This window comes from Culex quinquefasciatus, chromosome 3, assembly GCF_015732765.1.
Source record: "Culex quinquefasciatus strain JHB chromosome 3, VPISU_Cqui_1.0_pri_paternal, whole genome shotgun sequence".
Lineage (NCBI taxonomy): Eukaryota > Metazoa > Arthropoda > Insecta > Diptera > Culicidae > Culex > Culex quinquefasciatus.
The window spans coordinates 119,468,983-119,493,135 of record NC_051863.1 but is presented as its reverse complement, the minus strand read 5'-3'; the positions used below and the strand labels follow the sequence as shown (position 1 = coordinate 119,493,135).

Sequence of the window (24,153 nt, the reverse complement as noted above, 5' to 3'; positions counted from 1 at the left end):
TTTTTCTTTATTGTAAGAAAAACTTAATTTTTTCTTCATATAATTTAAATTTGACCACGTGTGTTGCATGACCGATTGGAGGGGCTGATGAACCACAACGTGATTGGGCACTTTTTAGGCAGTCAATTTTTAGTCCAATTTTGGCGCCAACGTCGAAAATTTCCCCCAATCGGATGTAAATCGCAACCAAATCGTACCTTCTTACACGATCATCATCAGCAGTCATATACGTAATAGCCGGTGGTTTCTTCAGCTGATTGTTGATTTCCAGCCGTTTCTGCTGCCACAGTGTTTATTGATACACGAGATACTTGCTCCACTCGCTTTCTCTCCGGAACATTCCAAACCGCTGACTCTGGTGGCCACAACCGTCAGCGAGGTGCGTCTGAGGGGCTTCTTTCAATATTTACTTTTGGTCACTATCTCACCTCTTGCGGACAGCCGGAATCGGATGCTGCAATACGGACACTTGGGTTCTCTGAAAAAAAAAAACATTTAAATTTAAATCATTGAAATTTTTAATATCTCCCGGTAGATTAATTTGTAATAAAATTCTAAATGGAATAGGAACGAATTTTTTTATTCAGTCATAAAAATTGAAAATTTCTCAGAGAATTTCTTTACTCGTACCTTGTGGTAGTATCAACATTAAGATCCACTCGATTACATCTTTCGATGATGATGATGGAGTTGTTTACCCGCTGAAAGGCTTGCTGAATGGTGTGTATGGCCATTGGTCACTTATGTTTTACAAAATATGGCCATCGGGCCAAAAGTAAACTTTCTGCAAAGCAAAATCTTCGCGTTTTAATCGTCGGTCCAAGTGAAGTTGCTTACGTAAATAAAACATTGCCTCGCTTGATTAAAATACGCTGCATCACAAAGCTCCCGTCAACCGTAGAAAATTCCATAAACATAAGAATAATTCGTTCCACAGTTTCCTCCTCATCAAGATACTTTACATTTTACTTTCCCATTCGGCTCACGTTCGCTCGAAACTGTACCGGTGCAAAATTTAGCAGTGGCAACGGCCAAGTCCGTGCCATTCACGCGTGCGGCTTATTTTAATCACCCCACGACTGACTGTCTTAATTCATGTCGATTGTGCAATACCGAGCCGCAACCACGCAGCGTCAATCAATCAGTTTTCAGACATGTCTGCGCCATGTTTGAGTTGGAGCAGCAAGTTGGAAAAACTTTCACATTTCTGATTAGAATGAAGGTTAATATATGGTTTTTCTTTTATTTTTGAGATAAAGTCAATTTAGATTTAAAATATGAACTTTAAATTTACCATAAAATTTCATGTCTCTCGATTTTTACAGTAGAGTAACGGAAAATGGCAGTTTTTAAATTATTTTTTCGCAAAATACGCAAAATAGCCTACACAGGGAAAAATCTATTCACGAAATCGTGAATCAAATTCATGAATGTGAGAACCGCGAATGAATATATTCACGTTTATATTGCAAATGCACCATACTCATGAATAAATAATTCACGAATACGGGAATTTATTTATTTTCTGGTAAGCCTTAATCGCGATATCTCAGATACTTTTGGTTCAATTTTCAGTGCACAGTAGTTCAGAACGCAAAATTAAATAGAAAGTTGTGTCTTCAGAAGAGTTGTTGCACATGGAAAGGGGCAACTTTTGGTTTGGTTAAAAATTAGGGTGGCTCATGATTGAGATGATTTTGAAAATCAAACATTTCAGAAATATTTTTGGGATTTTTTTCGTCTTCTAGAAAGTTGTTAGGCTTGTTAACCCAAGCATCTTTGTCGAAGATACAAACATTTTAACTCGCAATATTCGCCTTCTACGACCAACATCTGAGCAAACCTTCAAAAATCAGTTTTTGAACGTAGCAATTCAGGAAAAAGTTTTAGAGAAAAGTGATCAATCGTCAAAATATCGATTTTTGGTCACATTTTGGGTTTATTTGATTATTTTACATAAAACCCAAAATATGACAAAAAAACGATATTTTGAAACTTTGGTTCAATTTTGAGGGCAGATTCAAATTTGGCGGGCAAAATTATATGAAAAAAAAAATTCTGTCAGCGTTTGTAACGTCGTTATTAGAATTCCCGGACGCTTCGAAGCCCGGACACCTCATCTTGTTTTATCAATTATTTGGATATAAGCTCGCAATAAGAATGTCAAACCTGTGTTATTTGATGAATTCATCAACATTCATTTAAAGTTTGTTTGAACGCTGTAGTTAATGTCAAAACAATAAAATACAATAAAATTATAAACTTACCAAAACTGTGAAATATTTCACTGGAATATTTCATTGGCTTCCGAAGCACTGGGAAGGCAAAGCAGAAATTTATGGTTTTGATTTCCTTAAATTCTAGCAAATTTTTATATAAATTATCGATTGTTAACAGGTTTTTTTTGCGAGTGTTTTCCTGTTTCCCGTTTCGATTTTTCAACCAACTTTATTTCCATCCATTGAGATAAATGTGTTAGTCACAGCTGTAAGGATCCCCCAAAACTCTGTACTGCACTTACAAAAACTTTTGTTAACCGACAACTATAGAAATAACCACCGTCCAAATTTGTGCGGTTCATAAGCAAAATCGAGTATCCGGAATTCGAAGCACAAAAGATCATTTGAATTGTAAAATTCTGACGAAAAATTGCTAGAAAAGATACATTCTCTTAAAACTGACTGTTAATGCTACATCCTGATTGTTCGCGACGACAAATAAGTTTTCGGAGGATCTTTAGCAAACGCTTTTTTAAGCAGTGTAGCTTGAAGCTGAAATGTGTATTTAGTCCAATTAATGTTTTGCCCAACAGAATTCAATTTTTTACTCACATTTAGTCTCCTAGTTCTAATCTGTCGCAAACAGAGTAAATTCGTCAGCAGACGACGGATGGAGCTGATAATCAATAGCTTAAATCTAAATACAAATAAGTTAAATTCAGCTTCAAATAATATATAATTTTTTAGTTACCGCAAAATCAATCAGTAATTTCCTTCTCGTATCTGATTGAGGAATGATAATGGAAATTCTTGTTTTGTCTCTATCTCTACGTACGGTGTCAGCGTGACATTGTCAACGTGACCGATCTTACTATAGTATTTTTGCTGGGTCGCGTTTGGGCGATGATCCGAGGGGCACGGTCGGCGCAGTCAGCGCAGTCGGCACGGTGTGCTCGCAACATCCTCCCCCACGTGTCGCATGATGATCTGCACCAGAATCCTCAGCGTCACCAACGTCCAGCAGAGCCAACCCGACGGCTGCTCGCTCTCGCAACAGACCCTTCGATGTCTGTACATCCGCCCGACGTACTCTGCCATCCTTACCAGGATACGTCCTTGTAACGCGTCCTCGCAGCCACCCATTCCGATGTCCTTCGTCCACAACAAGCACGAGATCGCCCTCCTTGATTGGTCTCACCTCTTCGAACCATTTAGTCCTTCTCGCGATCGTCGGCAGGTATTCCTTCACCCAGCGGCTCCAGAACTCGTCCAGTGTGTGCTGAATACTGTTCCAGCTGTTCTTGATGGCCGCGCCTACGCCGACCGGATCCTTGACGACCTGCTGAACGCCGCTCGAACTCAGCATGAGAAAATGGTTGGGGGTCAAGGACTCGCTGTCTGCGCTCTCCAGCGGCACGAAAGTCAGGGGGCGCGAGTTGACCATATGCTCCGCTTCCGCTAGTAGGGTGACCAGCGACTCCTCATCCAGCTTGCGTTCCACCGGGATTACGCCCAGTGCAGCCTTCACGGATCTTACCATTCGTTCCCAGCAGCCACCCATGTGAGGCGCGGCCGGCGGGTTGAATCGCCACTGTGTGTGGGTGTCGGTGAATGTACTGCTGAGTTCGTTGTGGTTGACCTTGACTATTTCCTTCAATAGCTCTCCGCTGGCTCCTTGGAAATTCGTACCGTTGTCCGAGTATATCTCCTGTGGCGCTCCACGTCGCGCGATGAACCGGCGGATTGCCTTCTTGCACGAGTCCGTTGACAAGCTCGCGACGAGCTCCAGGTGAACTGCGCGGATCGTCAAGCAGGTGAAAAGCGCCACCCAGCGTTTCGCAGCACTGCGTCCAACCTTGATCAGGACCGGGCCCAAGTAGTCCACGCCCGTGAACGTGAATGGGCGTACGAAAGGGGACAGCCTCACACGTGGGAGGGGTGCCATCATGGGTGCCACCGCAATGGCCTTTTTTATGCGGCAGAAACAGCACTCGTTCGCCATGACCTGCCTTGCCGCAGTCTGCGCGGCCGATGGTGTTCTGATATCCTCCTCGCCTTCTGGAGCTGACCAAATTGGCATCCTTTGCAGGTTGTCGTGTTGTGCAATTGGTGTTGACCGTGTTGATTCGTATTGTTCTCGATATACTGTACAACAGCTACTGCTCCGACTCGGTTTGGGTGAGCTCGATCTACAATCGTTTGTTGATTGTATCGGGAAGCTTTGTTGGCCCTGAGCGCTGCTCAGTTCAGTATTCACGGCTGCGGCGGCAGATATCAGCTGAGATTTTTCATATAAGAACTTCAGCTCTTGTTCAACTCGGCGTTGCCGAAATTCTTCTTCACATTTCGGCAGTTTCAGCTGAAACTCTTCTTCTTCTTTTATACTGTGTAAACGAAGCGTGTTTACCTCTTCTAGAAGTAGAAGCCTTTGTTTCACCCGGGCCAGTGTGATTGCATCACCGGCAATTGGGTGCTGAGAATTACTAGAATTGAATATTCCGCTGTCTTGATCGAAGAGACGGTCATCAAATCTGGTAGATTCTCCATACATTTTGCTGTCACGCGATGTTATTCCATGCAGAGGATTAACCACGATTTTCCTTAAAGTTTGTTGCGGTAGATCGGAAGTCCATCGAGGTTAGAATTAAACACCGTCTTTTTAGCAGCTAGAAAAGCAGCTTTAAGGCTGCATATTGTTTATTAAGTATGTTTGTATTAAAATTAGTATAGATATACTCACAAAATCGGTATTCATCTGTACCAAGAGTATTGAATCTCCCGTGTCTAACCAACAAGAATATGAGCTAGTCCTGAACTGTTTGGACAATAAAGTTCAACTGGCTTCAAAAGACAATGCCCTCATTTGGCGTAGATAAATTTATGCTACGCAACCGAGTTGCCAGTTACACAGAAAATACAAGAAGCAAGTCTTCGCAACACTGATGATATTTCTACATTAAATTTTCCAATTTATTACATGACTTTTTGTCAGCTATAACATAACCCAAGTAACGTTTTTTTCCAGGGGTTCTACGAGAGCTCTTCAAGATAGCTACAGCATAGCAGTTTGGACCGCGGTAGGATAACATTCTCTTCAAAACATCTTCAGGAGTTTGGAAGAGTACTTGAAGAGAGTTTTATCCTACCCCGGTGCTATGCTACTAAGTATCCGGATTTCAAATCATGACTTTAGTGTTAGATCTCTCCTTTCGAATGCAATCTGGTTCTTTTTCGAACTAAATAATTTTTTAATGTTTGTTTTCTAGAGCTCTCCAAGTGCCCCTAACATCACCTTTCTCTAAAACTTTACCGTGAATTGCAAAGTTCAAAAAACTGATTTTTGAAGTTTTGCTCAGGTGCTTTCTCTAAATTTGGTCTTAGAAGGCGTAGATTGCGAGATAAAATTTTGCTGTCTTCGACAAAGTCACTTGGGTTGGCAAGTCTAACCACTTTATTGAATGCGAAAAAAATCCCAACAATATCCCGGAAAAGTTAGATTTTCCAAATCACCCTTATCGTGAACCACCCTTATTTTCGAACAAATCAAAAATTGCCCCTATGCATTTGCAACAACTTTTCTGAAGACACCAACGCTCCAAAACTACACAATTTTTCGGAAAATCCATCTTCCACTTAATTTTGTGACTTAAAAGTGAACAGCGAATTTTAACTTTAACTTTGAGTGATAAAAAGTCAAATAACATAATACTAATTTTTCCGTGAATCATTTTTTTCTGAAAATTTCTAAAGTAACTTTGCCTAAGACACTAATTCGATCAGAAAACCCCTCCTCAAGGTACAGATTTTCTAATATTAACATGCCATTTTTTTGTCTATGGATTCTATGGAGCCTTGTATGGAAAATGTATGATGCAAAATTCTATTTTTTTTATTCATAACTTATTTTTATTAGGTCCTTTAAGGTGCTACGACCAGGTTAGGACCGAGGATCAGCTTACAATCAAAATACCGTAAACTGGGGTCAATCGGGACACATGGGGCGAATTGGGACAGCAGTTTAACCATGTTGGAGCACAGTATTTTTATTTTTCTGGTTGCTTTCGGTTAGAACAGACTCAGGCTAACAAAATGTGTACAATTATTTCCAAATTTAAAAGCTTTAAGTGCTCTTAAAAACTGCTGTCCCTATTCAGACTGTAGTCCCGATTCACCCCAGATTACAGTATATAACAAAAAACTCATTACACTCCATACTTGGAGATCATGTAACTGACGAGGGTTACTTGGTCCAAGCGGGCCTTGCAGGTTTTGAATCTGCCGATGTACTCGGAGAAAATGCCCCACAGCTCAGCAGAACTGTAGAGCACCTCCCCGGCTTCCTCTTTCGTAGCTCCACCGTCTCGGGAGCCACTGCTTCCTTGGCTTCTTCCTGCGGGGCGAGGGCGATCCTTCGATTTTCCGTCCGGGACTGCACCCGGCAACGGAGGGAACTCCGCCGGTGTGAACGCCGGAACTGCTGGACTCTGCTTCTCCGCCTTCCTTGCCGGCGGTTTCGGTTTCGACGCCTGCTGGCGCCTCCGGATGAAGTCCGCACGCTTAGGACAGCTGCGGTCCGTGGCTTCGTGGGCTCCAGAGCAGTTGGCACACCGCTTCGGCTCGTTTTCTTGGACTTTGCACTCGTCCGTCTTGTGGGGATCCCCACAGTTGTTGCACCTCCCTTTCAGGTGACAGTTCCTGGTTCCATGACCCAGCTGCAAGCAGTTCCTGCACTGGGTCACGTTCGGCCGCTTGTTCCGGTAGGCCTCCCACCGGATGATAGTGCTTGCCACAACTTTCATTGCATAGAGCTTCTTCAGATTGGTGTATCCCTTGGGGAAGACCACAATGTACAGAGTTTCGTCCACGGTGGACTTTTCCTTCCGCTTGATGACATGCACCTCCAGCGCGTCCAGCTTGAGATCCCTCTTCAGAAGGTACTTGACCTCGTCCGGTTTCAGTTCATCAGGAAAACCACGAAGAACCACCCAATGATTTCGTTCGCTCCGCCGATCGTGGGTGTAGAATTCCACTTTCTTCTTCTTGAGTAGCTCTTGCAACTTGTCAAAATCTTTGACAGAGAAGCAGGTCACCTTGGTTCCAAATCGGGTTAGTTTGTAAATCGGTTTGAAACCAAATTTAGAGTGCATAATTGACAAAGGGAGCGCGTGGTCGTAAAAAATATTCGGAGTGAAAAGTGATTTTTTTGTGTGTGCCTTTTGTTTCACATTTTTGTCGTGTATTGTGTGCTGCGAGGAGAAGATTGCCCTCTGAAAATGCAGCGTCATCAGTGCATAATTGACAAAGGGAGGGCGTGGTCGTTAAAAATATTCGGAGTGAAAAGTGATTTCTTTTGCGATTTTCAAAGCCCTTCCTATATCATCGTTGATCGGAAGGCACGGCGTCGGGTGGATTGTGTTTAAATTTTTCGAATAAGGTTTTATTTTTTTGCGGTGAAAAAGCCATTTCTATATAATGAACGAAAGACACACTGACAATTTGGATCGTTGAGTTAATAGTGGAGCAAAATAACTGTGTGTGAGTGAGTTTGTGTATTAACCAGAAAGACCTTCCCATAGCATCGTTGCTCGGAAGGCTCGACGACGGGTCTGTTATGAAAGTCCTCCCCATAGCGTCGTAGCTCGGGAGGCATCGAAAAGCCAATACCTTATCCTACTAACCCAAAAAAAATAATAATCACGTGATGCTTGAAGGAGATGCTGTGAATTCAACGGTCTCAAGCGGTATCAACAAGTATATAGCGAAAAACTATGTGCTTGATGAGTCTGCAACTTCAACTATCGGATTAACATTCCTCCCTTTCGTTGAACTGCAGGCTTCTTGGGAGAGCGCCGGTATTGACTAATAAAGTAGAGATCTTCAGAGGTTAAACAGTGAACGGATGGTTGGCTCCCACTGATCATTTTTGATTTATTGTTTAACTTCAGCTGATCTGTCAATAATGGAGTAGCAGTTCATTGGCAGTCAACCATGCTCATGCTCATGCTCATGCTCAAATCGGTTTGAAACCAAATTTACAACTTTCCACTATCGCCACGAGCTTGTAAAAATCCGTGGTGTTCTTCACCACCAAAGGTGGTTGCTTTTGTTTACCTGCCGACTGGCCGGGTGGTGGAACCGCCGGGGCGTCCCCTCCTCCTGCTGGGCTGGTATTGTTGTTGTTTTTGTTATCCGCTAGCGGGCTGAACTTGTTGTTGTTGAGCAGGGTCTTCTCAACTTTTCCTCCTTCGATGCCGATTCCAGTGACCTCGCTGGACTTCTTCCGCTTCCGATTCCTGCGGACGGGACGAAAATCTTCCTCCTCGGAGGATTCCTCCACCTCCATCTGTCAAAAACTTCCAAGCACGCGAGATGACAACATGAGCAAAACACGTCTTAACTTGTCGCTGGCTGGCGACTGAGTGATGCAAAATTCTAGATAATTATTGCCAATTTTGCACCTAATTCGACGCACAGCCAGAAAATATTCACACCTCAAATATGCACACATCAGAAGGCAACCCCCTCTCCACCCCGCTTGCCTAATGTGGTGAGTGTCTAGGATAAAAGCTATCATCAATTTAAAGCAAAGCTTTCGGGTGTGTGTCTTAGACAATTTTTTTCTGCTGTAGTTTGAGGTGTGCACATTTGTGAAGAGTTTTCCACAACTTGTTCGATTGTCTAAAAATTCTGCTAAAAAAATACGTTAGACAGAATTGAAATTAAATTTGTTGCAATGTTTGGTTAAAAAATGGTAAAAAGAAGAAAAACAAGAATTTTCGCATTATAAATGTTTAAATGGGCCAATGTGATTTTGTAAACAAAGAATGTATCCTGCTCACATCCGTGGATGTTTACATTAGGTGTGAGCAGGATACACTCTTTGTTTACAAATTCGCATTGGTCCATGAATATGATTTTTGATCTATATTCAGAGCAGCGCTGAAAATGAGTGATAGAAAAAACTATCATCACTGATAATCCCGGCACTAAAATACCAGAGAGTGTAGCGACCTCCACAACAGCTCTTTTTCTCGACCTCGCACTCTCACCGCTGAATCTTTCTCTCTCTTTGCTCTCTGAAAACCGCTATGCCATAATAATTTAATCACTGAGAACTGAGAGATTGATATTTTTACATCCCTGGTCTTCATAGTCAAATCAGGGATCGGGGCGTTTTTTTATATATGACAATATGATAAGATACAAGATCCTCTGTAATCACTCTTAGCTTTAAGAACAATGTAATTACAAAAGCCGACCCGGTCCTAACCAGGCCCCAGTACCGAAAAGGACCTAATAAAAATAAGTTTATGAAAAAAATATGAGAAGATGAAGTGGTTCGTCACTGCGGATCAATTCACTAATATTCATATTCATTATTTAAATCAAGCACGAAAATGTAAATGAGCCATAGCCGAACTGTTAACATAATGTCCATCTTGCTCGTTCCTAATGTAAACATCAATATCGACTTTAATCCATCCAAAATTCAAGTGTACCGAACGGGATTTGATCCCTAAACCTTCTGCTTGTGAGGCAGAAGCTGCTACCATTAAGCTACAGAAAGGTATGCAAATATTGGTTTGTATTTGTGGATCGAAAATGTTAACAAATATTATAAGAAATATTTTGTTATTTCTCTATTTTTATGTTATGAGAAAAGCCGTTCGCTACTTCTTTTTTGTATAAAGATTAAGAGTTACGAAAAAGTTTTTTTTGCAATTCCGTCGTGAAAGTACTTACTTTTCCTGTCATTTTTGAACGACGAAATAGCCTACTTTTCTGTACCAAAAATAACAGAATCGAATAGCAACACTTTTCAAAATAAATGCTGAAAAGTTCTACTTTTCAGCACTGAAATGGGTGCTGAAAAGTTGAACTTTTCAGCACTTGTTTCGAAAAGTAACACTTTTCAACATTTTTTGTTTCAAACGATTTATTGACAAAATACATAAAGATTTGACATAAAATTTCACTCGATGGGTGTTTTTTGGAATTGCAAAAAATGTTGTATGTAACTCGTTGCAAAACTTGATTTTTTTCAGCACTCTTCGTTTTTATCCAACTCGGTGAACCTCGTTGGATAAATATACGACTCGTGCTGAAAAAATCCTCTTTTTGCAATTGTTGCATAAACTACTATTTTGCAGTTGTGACTGTTTCTGGATATTTTTTCTCAAATATCTTGTTTTCTTACATTCATTATTGAATTTTAAAAATAAAAAAGACTTTTTGATGATTTTAATTTAAAAATTAAAGTAAATTAAAAAAAATAGAATATAACTTTAATGTAATGGAATGTTATGTTATGCTACTGACAAAATTTTCTAAATATCTAAAAATTTGACATCTTGAAAAACTTAAGTTTGATTACTGATGTTTATTTCGATTTTTTAAAGGGCATGACAAAAACTTATGAAATTTATGGTGACCTCATAAAAATAATTCAGTCCAAATCTGTTTGGTGCCAATTTATTTAATTGTATTCAAAATTCCATTTGAAATTTGGATCACAAGTTGAACCAAAAACCTACATAACGACAAGTCCTCACGTACGGTTTGCTACTAAAATACAAATAATTTGACACAAAACCAGCTCGTATTTCCCCGCTTGTACACTGCTTAAAACAACAAATCGCAAACCTGCAGAAACAAATCACTACTGTGAACAGAGCATCGAAGTGCAAACAGAGTTGTGCAGTTGCAGCGCAAAACGTGACTCGCATGTGAATCAATCGATATTGCATTGTAAAATGCTCCAAACACCCGTGTGCGCGACGACCACGCGCGAAAGTTCAACCCATGCGTCAAACATAAATCTATAATAATAATAAAAAATAAAACTAGCAAAAAAGAGATCATAAAAGCTCCTGGGAAACGCGGCCCAGCGTTTCCCACCAGCGCGAAACAATTAAGCGTCTATTGACACAGAAATAACAAAAGTGCGAAAAGTAAACAAGAAAATTGCTATCAAGCTTGAACTCGCTGATGATTGATGGGGCGCAGAATTAATGGCCACTAATGAATGACGGCTAAAGCTCTCACATGGGAGCAGATGCAACCTCGCGATAGAGAGCAAGAGAGAGAGAGGGAGTGGTGGAAAATGGGAAAAGCTGCGAAACAGTTTATCTCGCACTACTTTTCTACTTTGGATGTGTCAGCGTGTGCAAGTGTGTGGCACAGTGGCACAGCCCTGAAGGTCTCGTAGATGCTGAAGGGATTTTTTTTTATTTTACTTTTATGCATATTATTAGCGAATTTACATAATTTCTAGGTTACTTGCTAGGGCAGGTAACGGCGTGTGATTGTAACGGTTATTTTTAAGTTGATCACATTTTTTATCATCTAATTTATTGCCATTCCTTCAATTTAAAATCATCAAAAAGCTCGTCCAATTCCCCATAAGTTTACCTTTGACAACATTTTAATTACAAGTATAGAATTACAGTAATAAGCTTACTTACATTGCTCGTAACACATAACTGAAAATTTGATATTTTTTTCAGTGTAGTTCCTTGGATAGTAAATTAGTTTACATAAATAATAAAACGAGTTAAATTGAAATGCTTTCAATGTCAAACTTATGGGAAATTTGACGAGTTCTCCGGTAAAAATATAGAAGTAGCCTACAACCACAAAAAAGACCAAATCGAGAATCGAATTCCCGCTATCGATTTTTGAAAATTTTGACGTTTAGACCATATTTAAAAAATCGGTTTTCCAGACGATTTTTTTAGGGGAGACATACTATCCTGTATTTTTGCAACATCTAAGGAAATTTTCACAAAAATGTTGAACGAAAAAATCGTGACATTTTGCTTTAAACTTAAAAATCAAAAAAAGTTGCGTGTTTTTTTCTTCCAGTGTATTTTTTTCAGAAAGCCCGTCAAATTTTCCACAAGACTTTGAACATTTTTTGATACGATGCAACGGCTTCGAGAATATTCGAATAACTTACACCCTTTTCAAATATCATTCTCGAGTGCAACTGGCTCCATATACACAAAAATTGCTTATAAAAGCCTAGGATAACATGTTTCCAAAGTTCCATTGAAATCGGATAGGCCGATTCCCTATTTGGCATGGAATTGCCTAATACAAAATTATTTTCCGATCGGCATAGTTGTAAATATTGCTTATTTCTTCGCTGAAAATATAATCATATTTCAAAATAAAATTACCTTTTTTTTATTTCTATTATTATAATGCACAAAAAAAATTACTCTAGATAGGCGTGTTTTTCAAATTCTTATTTTTGGATTGCACATTTAGAAAATTTAAGTATTTTCGAAAAATGCGGTAATTTGTGAAAATTTTTAGTATTTAAAAAAAAAAACAATTATTGAATAAGCATGCACAATTTCGCTTCGTTTGTTACCCATATTGCATATTTTTAAAATTTGAGTATTTTCGAAAAAATACAGTATTTTGTGAAAATTTTAGTATTTTCAAAAAAACTTTAATAGATTGAAAAGCATACAAAATTTCGTGTTGTTTGAGACCATATTGCAAATTTTAGAAATTAGAGTATTTTTCGAAAAAATACGGTATTTTGTGAAATTTTTAGTATTTTTCAAAAAAAGACTAAGCATACCCAATTTCGCTTCGTTTGATACTATTTAAATGATTATTTAAATTCTAGTATTTTCGAAAAATACGGTATTTTATTAAAATTTTAGTATTCTATAAAATTACTTTAATAAGGTGAAAGATCAGTAGTGCGGTGCTTGTGGGGACGCGCAGTCCTGCTTTTTTTTCGTGTTATTTTCCGTCTCTTTTGTGTCGCTATTTTTGTACATGGGGTGATTGGATTTCTTCTTCTTTTTTCATTTATTTTTAGTTCGCGCGTTCGTTGGCCGATGAATTTTATTTTTGTTCTCTTTATATAGTTTTCGATAGAAACGATCCGATTGAGACAAGCAAGTCGTATTGCTGGATTAAGTCCTTTCCATATCATCGAGGATCGGAAGGCACGTCGACGAATATGTTTTAAGGCTTCTGATATAAAATAGTTCTAATGAATGAAGCCCTTCCTACATCACCGTTGATCGGAAGGCACGCCGACGGAGAATTTCTGGAGAATCGCGGTCGAATTAATACTATATTTAAATCCCTAGATAGGTATCTTTCCGCAGCCGGCTGCCTAAGATTTTTAAAATTTCAACCGATAAACAAATTGCTTATGGTCGCATCACCTACCACAGTGAATCCTGACCTCATACCCATCTTACTAACCCCTCAAAACTCATGTGATACTTTGTCAGAGACGCAGCTGATTTGGCGGTCCCATCACTCAAATATCGGCTAACATTCCCATCCACTTCCCCGTGTCTTACTTCTGGTCGTGGCCGACGTCGGTATTGATCAGCACGATAGGGACCTTTGAAAATTGCGAAGGGGTGATGATTGGTTCCTACTTTTCATCTGTGGTCCACGGAGCAATGCTATGCTATGCTAAATTACTTTAATAAGGTGAAAGAAACATACAAAATATCGCTTCGTTTGATACCCATATTACAAATTATGAAAATTTGTGTATTTTTGGAAGAATACAATGTTTTGTGAACAATTTTGAGTCCATATTTATACTTTGAAACTTACTACATTTTCAAAAAATATATTCTTTGTGAATGCATTGAAAATTTTACATGATATGGTTGAATCAATCGATTTTAGAAAGATTTTTAAATGAGTTTTCGTCCATTATCGGCGCGCAAATGTAAGGCACGCAAATGTAAGGCACACACATCCACACGCAAGATGAGAGCTTAACTGCTTAACGAAAGTCGCCATCAATATCTTTTCACTTGCGCTAACGTTTTCAAAGCGCTTAAGATATGAAATTGCTTCCAACTACCGGCAACATGTTCTTTTGAACATTAGTTAGTCACTCACTTGAAAAAAAAAAACCCGAAACATGTAAATAATTCGCAAGCTCCATCAATTAAACAAACGCACCAAGTCTTTTGACGTTCGACTTTTGACGACCCATTCCTATCGAAGGCTGAAGAAAAACAAGCGAGAAGCGGTGACAAATAAAGAACAAAGGGTGGCCACCAACACCAACAGCAGCGTCTGTTCAAGTAGGCCAGCATTGCCAGGAAACTACAGCTACTTTTCTAAGTGTTTGCTTAAAATTTCATCACAATTGGTAGCACTAAGCAGAAGAAAAAAGAACTAAGCTGAAAATAGAAAAATGGGCTGGCCCAATGCATTCTCGTCTGATTACAATACATTTGGGAAATATTTTTTTGAATGCTTGTAAAAGGAATAGAATAACTTTTAGTAAAACTGAAAATAAAAAGAAATGTTCACAAAAAGTTGCTCTACTCGTTGGTGTACTTAGTTTTAGTGAATTTCAAGGAACACTCCAGATTATCCAGCATCATTCAAACACGACCACTTAATATGCTTAAAATTGGTATATTTCCCCTACCAAAACTTCCTAGCCAAAATCTCGGAGCGTATGATGATGTGTCCCCACGATTCTTCCTCCCCTATACATTCAGAATTGTGTTGTTGTATGCCCACTCCGTGCTCAATCAAAAACTCAACCCACTTCAACAAATCAGCTCTCTGCGGTAAACTTTACGCAGTAGGCCTGGCCGCTTTAAAGTCGTCTGTGATGCAATGGCGCACTGCAAATGTTAATAAATTACAAGACGATGGGGCTAGGCGTAATCTAACCTCAGGCTTTCTCCAGGATCCCTGCGAAAGATTGGCAGGTTCGATCCCCCGTCCTTTGGAATGGTAAGCAAAAATGCTAACCACTAGACCAGAACGACTTGGTGAACTTGCAAATATATCAGTTCCTCTTAGATTCCAAAATATCCATAGGGACGTGGCGTCACATCGTGCTGCCATCTGGTTAGCCACCCAAAACCCATTCCCTTCCTACTTCTTGTCTTCACACCAATTTCTCATTACTGAATTCAGTTAAATTTACTGAAATCTGCACTACCGAAATTTTCAGTAAATGAAAACTTGCTGAAATTTCAGCAAACTTTGACAGCCTCATACAAATTTTAACTGAAGTTCAGCGAAAAACTAACTGAAAATTTCAATAGTGCAGTTTTCAGTAAATATTAACTAAAAACGAACATCAGAATTTGCTGTGTTGAAACATCAATCCCCCACTCAACCCTTTTAACCCCGAGCGGGTAATCGACTCCCACTCCCACAAGATTCCTGTAATTACTCTTAACTTTAACATAAAAATAATTAGCCGACTCGGTCCTAACCAGGTCCCGGCACCGAAAAGGACCTAATAAAAATAATTTTAATAGGAAAAAGAACAATTCTAGAGTTTTTTTTAAAAAGGTTCAATAAACCAAATTTTCAGTTTTTGCTTTTTGGGTGTTTTTTGATACCCCTGACTCAAGGCGGTTTCCAAAACACCCAAAAAGTAAAAACTGGAAATTTGGTTTATTGGACCTTTTCAAAAAAAAACTCCAGAATTTATCATGTCCGCTGCATACCAGACTGACGCGCAACCGTTTGTTGTGTTGCACAGAAATGTTGCATCCCCGCATCGTGACACATCGCGCGCGCGCCTCTTGCGACACAGTCTGGACGCAAACCTCAAGCCCAAGCGTTTGTTTTTTTTATGCTTTTGGTCTGATTCATCATGTCGAACAAATCGGTTGTTTTCTACTGAATAAAAAAAAACATTGATAAAAACATTCCACTATAACTTATTTTTCCGTTTCCGTAGCGTAATGATTGGCCAACAACGCATAGTTTGCCTTGCCATATTCTGTCAATCGCTATTGGAACAAAAAAATATTTCAAATATACGTCTTCGGAGCATACTCTGACTACAGATTGGACTTTTCAAGAACATCTCTTTTTATTTTATCATGAAGGGTCCTAAGGAAAATAACCTTAAGGGACCCGAATTATTATAATACAAAATTATATGTAAGAATTGATTGTTCATCATGATTTGAATTTCACTGTTTGATTGCTGACAGAGATCAATTAAAAATATTTTTTTTTTCTCTCTCTCTCCTCCCCCCGCAGGGTCACCGTGGAATATCAACATCATGTCCTCGCCGGGGCTGACCGCGCTCGGTGAATCCACCCGGCTGGTGCCGGCCAACGTGCCGGCGGTTTTTGAAGTGCTGCCGCCTCCTGGGGCCTCGATCCGGGGCAGTGACTGCGTCGCGACGGTGCTCTCGCCCAGCAAGAGCAAGGTCAACGCGCGCGTCACCCACGAGGCGGCCAACGGGGCACTCCGGATCGAGTTTGTCCCGGCCGAGGTCGGCACGCACATTATTGAGGCCTCGATTGGGGGCACCACGTTGGTGGGCGGGCCACTCATCGCCAAGGTGTACGACTCGAGTCTGATACAGGTGACGGACGTCAACGGGGGAGTTGTTGGGCAGCCGTGCCAGTTCCGGGTGGATGCCAGCGCTGCGGGCGAGGGTCAGCTGGAGATTTCCATCAACGAGGGAGAAGTGCCGAACCACGTGCAGGTTGTGGGTGGTGGGAGATGTTTAGTTTCGTTCACACCGGAACAGGCCAAGCCGCACCTGATCGATATCAAGTTCAACGGAGAAACCGTCATTGGATGTCCGTTCGTGTGCTCCGTGGCCGACACTAGCCGAGTTCTGCTCAACCTGTCCAACCTGGAACTGATTCCGGTAAACCGACCTGCCTCGTTCCACATCACGGTCAGTGGTGGAGGAGCGGCCGAGCTGGCCGTTAGCGTTCGTGGACCCCAGGGAGAACTGCCGGTTCGCGTGACCGGAGATATTCACGCCGGCTTCACGGCTGAATTCACCCCGAACCATGTAGGGGCGCACACGATCAACGTTGAGTACAACGGCTACCCCGTACAGGGAACGCCCTTCGTGGCCAAGTCGTACGACGCGACCAAGGTAGCGGTCGGATCAGTGTCCAAGGGCACCGTTGGCAGACCGGTTCAGTTCACCGTCGATGCCGGAGACGCCGGCGAAGGAAATCTGGAGATTACGATCTCCGCCAAAGGCCATAACATCCCCACCCAGGTGCACCCACAAGGAAATGCCAAGTAAGACCACCAGCAAAAACTCAACCAATCAAACCAAGTTCTAACCTACATCTTCCATTCCAGGTTCGCCGTCTCGTTCGTCCCGGCGGAACCGTGCGAGCACATCATCAACGTCAGCTTCAACAAGATGCTCGTGCCGGGCTGCCCGATCACGGTCATTATCAACGGGGGAACAACCGGACCGCAGGTGTCCCTCGGGGGACCCGGTCCGCTCCACTTGCCCAATTCGCTAATCATAAACCACGCCGGAGGCCGACTGGAGGACATCGAGGTCAACGTCGAAGGTAGGCCCAGATCGTACACCATTTCTATCTAAAGTGTTGTGTTTTTAATATGAGTTTTTCTCAGCCTCGTACATATTTATTCAATTAGAACCTAGAACCAATTCGACCGTAATCATCTATTTGGCCACTCTTTGCCCCCACCTTTCTTTTTGCTCTTTATCTTTTTTTTACGAATCTTTCGGCTGTCTTCGCCCAATCCCCTGCAAAATTGTCACACCGAAGAAAAAAGATGATTCCAAATTGTTAGCAGATTAAACTGAGCGCACCACCGTTACTGGAGATATTAATCAAAATAACCTCCACCGGAACTGCACCAAGAAACGGTACCAGAGAGGTTCACGGTGGCACCAAATTGGTCACGAAAAAACCGCGGCGAAACTGATTCCGTTCAGTAAGGGTTTGGTTTTGGTAGTCGTTTCACAAGTTTTAACAATAACGGAAATTATAAAAAAAAAATTAAAAAAAAATCACGCTTGCATTGGAACCGGTGTCAAAAACCATTTCAAAATGCGCCTGAATTTATGTTTCAAGAGCAAGTTCCAGTTCAAATGGAGCCTACAATAATCAAAGCATTATGAAAAGCTGGAAAAGCTCTCAGCTCGCTGTTATTAGTACTGCCTACATTTAGGACTATGATTGAAAACAAGATTATCTGGATCCGATTACCGGATGGTCTCGGGATATTTCTCTGGAGAAGTAAATAGGGGAGATGGGGGTAAGACGGCCACCCTAAGGGAGAAGTCTAATAAAATTTACACAACAGATTATTTTGATCTCAAATTACGTACATATTGTTCTACTACTAGTCCATTATAGAAATGACACAAATTAGTTGGTCTAAAAACCAATTTTCAATACTTTTCAGCAATTTTAAAAAAAATAATTGAAATCGTATATATATGAAATACGCGGGGTAAGACGGCCGCCACTGTGGGGTAAGACGGCCAGTGCTATAAATTAACTTAATAACTTTGCTAAATCCACCCAAACACCTACATGGTTGGTTCAACAGACTTCTCTGAACATCATAACTATTTTGGTTGAAAAAAATCAGGTTTCAAATGTGAATAAAAATGCTGTTTAAAAAATTTCATATTTTGGCTCAGTGAATTTCATATTATTGCGACCACATTTTATGAAAAACTATGAACTTTTACTACAAAACAAACACAATTTGATACAAAAAAATAGTTTGTGTATTTAGATTAGAATAAGTAAATCATACTTATGTAAACAATATTAAATTAGCGATTTTTATGAAAAGTTTGATAGGATTTCATACTATTCAATGAGTTTTGCTATATCTCAGTAAACAATGTTGTCGAAACGGTAGTTAACAGCATTTTGATTAAAAATTGATAGTTTTATTGAAAATGCTTTTCCTTTATCTACAAATATGTCTTAATAGCCAAAAACCGTCAAAAATATAACCTATATCAAATAAAATCTACAAATTACGGGTGGCCGTCTTACCCCCGGAGGAGGTGGCCGTCTTGCCCCCAAATAAATTATTTTTTTAAACATTTTTTGTAAACAGTTCATCGCATTTTTTGAACTTTTTCGAGGGACATAATCTAGGGAAAACTTCAATTTAACATGAAAAAATATTTCAAGACAGGAAAACATATTGTTATTTAACAAAAATGCTTAAGTTGTAATTAATGAAAATTACATCCAGTTTCAAGTTCAAAAATTATTTGTTTATTTTGAGCTATTTTTATACTATTTCAAACAATATTTCTGGCAAAGGTGACTCCATATGCATTATTTAGCATGAGGAACAGTATTGCTAAACATTTTAGTAATATTCATTAGTATACTTATTAAAACAGTGGGGTGGCCGTCTTACCCCGCCTGGCCGTCTTACCCCCAGCTCCCCTAATTGAATTTTGAATTTATTATTTGCGTTTTTTTTCAGACCATTGAAGTTTTTGACATGAGATCAATTTGAATAATACAAAATTGCATAACATTGTTGTTTTTCGAACTGGTTTAGCAGAAATGAGGACCGAGGACGTTTGATTAAAGTTTTTTAAAAAAGGGAGTTCTACTGCAATCAAGCAACAATAAGCTTAACCCAGTGATACCCAAATTTTCTATCGAGAATTTTGATTTTTTCAGGAGGTCATTTTGAGTAACTTTTGTTCTACGAAAACTATACTCCTCTTGTTTTATATCAAGTTTCTAGTATTTTAATCTAATTTGGTCTTGTTTATTATAAGTTTTAAGAAAAAAATTCACAATCATTTTTATAAATGAACTTTCATAGAATTTATCAGCCAAAATAACGTCATGATTCGAAATCCGGACACTTAGTAGCATATCATTTATGTTATAGCTGGCAAAATATCATGTATTGACAGTCATTGACAGTCAGATCAAGAGTGAAAGACACCACCTACGACCTTAAAGAGCCATTTAAACAGTTCTTTTTAAATCTTTCGAAAATTATTGATAAATTTGATTGTTGAGAAATGCAGTTGATGATTTCAATCAATTTATTTATCTTCATAATTCAAACAGAAGTGTGAAACGACTACCAACACCGATACCGAATCAAATGCAATATTTGCACAGCAATCTCTCTTCAGTTTCCACCTCACGTGTACACAGCCTGCAAAGATTTAATCTGATCAACTCTCTTCACCTTTCTTGTTTTTTCCACGTGTATATTTCAGGCCGACGTAGACTTTTGTACTAAGACCTCTTACTTAGCACGAACTAAGTTGTTTTCCATGCTAGCAAGAGAATGAGAGAGAGAGAGAGAGGATATATGAACCGAAAGTTCAAGATCAATTTATATATTTTTGCTCGTTAATAATTTATACCTTTTGTTACGTTTAATGAACGGATGTTAATGGTTACCCTTTCCCTTAACTAATACTTCTGGCATAATTATTTAACAATCGTTCCATAATTTCAACTAATCGGAGAGTTGCAATTCGACACAACCACGCGAGTGAATCAAATCACTCAATTGGCATAACAAGACTAAGAAGTTCAAACAAATTCAGTTAGGCAATCCTTGGTTGAGGTGTCTAATCTTTGGGCCATTGCATGCTGCATGCTAAGCATAGGTTAAGTTCGTTTAGTAGAAATAACTCTACCCTCAGTAACGCTTCGTCCTGTCTGTCGGCTAACACCAATTTTACCTTTCCCTTTCTTACTTCCCCTTAACCCTAGTTGGTATCTGAGCACATTTTTTATGATTTAATACTTGATTTATTTTGTATAAAAAAACAAACAACCTTGAAGAAGAATAAAACAAACTTATTAAACAAGACTACAAAACGCTATCTTTTTGACGACCCCTTTCCACCCCGAACCAAACCAAAAAAAATCCCAAAACCCTTGCAAACTCCCCCAAAACCCCCGTTAAAACGGTGACACAAAACACAGGACCGTCCGGCCATTCGGTGCCAGCGCAGGTCCTGCAGACGGCGGATGGAGTGTTCAAGGCGGAGTTTGTGCCGCGGGTCGTTGGAGAGCACCGCGTCAGCGTGACCGTCGAGGGACAACCGACGGTGGGCAGCCCGTACTCGGCGAAGGTAAGCAGCGCGAAACGAAAAACCTGGTTTGAGTCTTGGGTATATCGGACGGTGAAAGGCTTGGCGTGAAGCTGTAAAGCCTCTGTAGATTTGAATGCTTGCATACTAAACGGGCGCAACTTGTTGGACCTTGAAAAACGTTACTTAATCCACCCTTAGGTGGTTGGCGCCTTCCTCACATTTAAAGGGTGCTATCCAAAATGCAAAAAGTGCGTAAATAACACTTAAGTGCTTATAACTTTTGATAGGGTTGTCAGATCTTCAATGTTTTGGACGCGTTGGAAAGGTCTTTTGAATACCTATCCAACGATAGGTCGCATGAGAGATCCGGACAACGTTTTCATCGACATATCTAAGATCCGGCCTCCAAAAAGCGTATAAATTACACTTAAGTGCTTATAACTTTTGATAGGATATTCAGATCTTCAATGTCTTGGACGCGTTGGAAAGGTCTTTTGAATACCTTTCTGAAAATGTATAGCATGACGGGTTTTCTTACAAAAACCACCCTTTTTACAATCTTCCGGACTTTTGCTAAAATCGTTTTTTTATCATAACTATTGAAGTACTTAACTAAACTGCATAATTTTTAATAGCGACTTATGGGACCTCAAGACGGATCGAATGACGCCAAAACGGACAAAATCGGTTCAGCCAATGTCGAGATAATCGAGTGACAATTTTTCGATCAACATCCCACCACACACACAGACATTTGCTCAAAATTTGATTCTGAGTCGATAGGTATACATGAAGGTGCGTCTAGGAGGTCTAATTGAGAAGTTCATTTTTCGAGTGATTTTATAGCCTTTCCTCAGTAACGTGAGGAAGGCAAAAACTTACTGTGAAGCTTTATCGTTTTAGCAGAGACACCAACCAAATCAATGCATAAGCTGTCAAGGTCGTTTTCAACTTTATAAAGATTAAAAGATTTTGGCTGAATAGTCCAAATTAAATAATTATAGTAGATTGTTTTAGGTGGATGATTCTCCGCCAGCCAACTAACACGATATCGGAAAAAGTTGCCCCGACCCCGACCTTGCGACAAAAGGTCGAAGGACATAAGGTCGAAAGACATGAGGTCGGATGGACCAAAGGTTGAAAAGGGACAAAAGGTCGAAAGACAAAACGTCGAAAGGACAAAAGGTCGAATATGAAAAAAAGAAACAAATCATAATCACACCGACCAACAAAATTTCTGCGCAGGCTCAACTCGGCATAAAGTTAGGGGTCCCAAGAAACACGTGCATTTTGAATTTTTCAAAAATAGTTTGGCTGGACCGAATGGTTCTTCTCCAAAGTTTGTATGGAGATTTAGTGCGGTTCGGTTCTCCTACATATTGCATGCAATTTTTGGGTTGTATGCAAGAGCGACAAACCGCCCGAATTCTCCATGAGGAGAAGAGAGAGCTCCAGGCTTTTTCAAACTTAAATGTTATTTACTGGGTGCTGAATAATGGTTCGCAAAACGGCCTCAATTTTGAACTGTCAAAGTGGAACTAATTTACTGTTCGCCAAAAGTAGAGAGTATTGTTATCGATCATTAAAAAATGTTTTTTGAATGAAAGATGTGTGGCTTTTCAGGACCTGGAGTTGAAGTCAAGAAATCTTAAGAATGTTGAAGGCGAGATCGTCATTTTTTATAATTATGAATTGAAGTTGTTTATGGAGTCGATGCGATTGTATCCACCCAGATGCTGTCTTTATTGTTTGTTTCCGTTTGAAAATCTGGTTTAGTTAAAATTCTCTCTGCTTGTTGGATCAGCTTCGCTAGAAGTAGCGATGTTTTTTTCGCTGGACCAGGAAGAGCTGCAGGATTCCAAAATCAGTCAGGGAATTTATCTACGACATCGCAGAATGACACTCTCGCCGCAGTTCTTCGTCAACCGTAAAAAAATCTCTTCTAACCGATCGAAACGCGACAATTTTCTAGCAAAAAATGTCAAAAATTAGACAAAATAAAACACATACTACTGATTATAGAGTTATCTACGTGTGCATGTATTGCGTGTACGTACACGAAAAAGATTGAGGTTAAATTTTGTACCCGCCAGCAAAACAAATGGAGTGCTAGTGTGCGTGAGCTCAGGCTTAGATAACTCTATTAAACAGCTCATTTACCAGCAAGAAAAAGCCATGCTTGGGCTTGAACAGCCGCCTACTTTGTAGATGTAAACAAAGTGGGATCATTCGAAAATCACGTTACGCATTCTCTCTATTCATCACCCAGGTTATACATACCAAAAAATGCGCAAGGATCTGGCCTATACGCCAGTGATGTTGAAAATAAACGCTTTAGTGGCCAAAATGCCCCAAAATGTGATATTTTTGAAAAAATATTTTTTACGGGTCAAATCCCTTTAAAATTTAAATGCAAAGCGCCAACTCCTGTTACGCCCAATCAAGCTCATATTTGGAATTTGGGCTCAGTATGTCCACCGGAACTAATTCTTGAATGCCCCCCAAAAAGTCATTTTTGTTACATTCTACCAGTCGTCCCAGACAAACTATTTTTTTGAAAATTCAAAATGCACGTGATTCTGAGGACCTCAAACTTTATGCTTCCCCTGGAGTTGAGCCTGCGCAGTCATTTTTGTCATTTTTTGTAAGTCAGTGTTATAGGCGATTTCTCAATTTTTGTTTCCATTCAATAAACAACCCATTTTTCCAAACACACATCGTTTGAAAAATCGAATTCTAATTTTTTTTTTGAGTTTTTTTTCAAACTACCTATTTATGACTTTTAATTTTTCCATACTTTAAAATTTCCAAAGAAAATAAACATTCTTGACTGTTTGAATGTTTTTGTAAGGTTTTCCATTCTTTCAAATATTAACAGTTCTCGACTTCTAAATATTTTGTAAGTTTATATTTTATTTATAAAAAATAAATAATGGTTAGAATATTTAAGTGACTTTTCCATTTTTTTTCAAGTATAAAAAGTTCCGAAATCAGAAAAGTCTTGCTTATTAAATATTGTTGCAAGTTTTCTATTCTTTTTAAAATCTATCCTTCATGCTCACATCAGATCCTTAGAAAAATCTGACTTCAAAAGTTAATCTGCATAT

General features: G+C 39.6%; 1 protein-coding gene across 5 annotated transcripts in view; it reads left to right on the top strand.

The window, feature by feature from the left end:
• LOC6038589 (filamin-B) overlaps window positions 1-24,153 on the top strand; it is a 104,892-nt gene that overhangs the window by 70,380 nt on the left and 10,359 nt on the right. For 4 of the 5 annotated variants that reach the window (XM_038266089.1, XM_038266091.1, XM_038266092.1 and 1 more), the window contains 3 exons: window positions 16,242-17,253; window positions 17,317-17,537; window positions 20,937-21,085. In XM_038266089.1, coding sequence (XP_038122017.1) covers window positions 16,242-17,253; window positions 17,317-17,537; window positions 20,937-21,085 — 1,382 coding nt within the window. Of the gene's footprint in view, window positions 1-16,241; window positions 17,254-17,316; window positions 17,538-20,215; window positions 20,824-20,936; window positions 21,086-24,153 lie in introns of those variants that run through there. The other variant, XM_038266094.1, reaches the window with a different exon arrangement.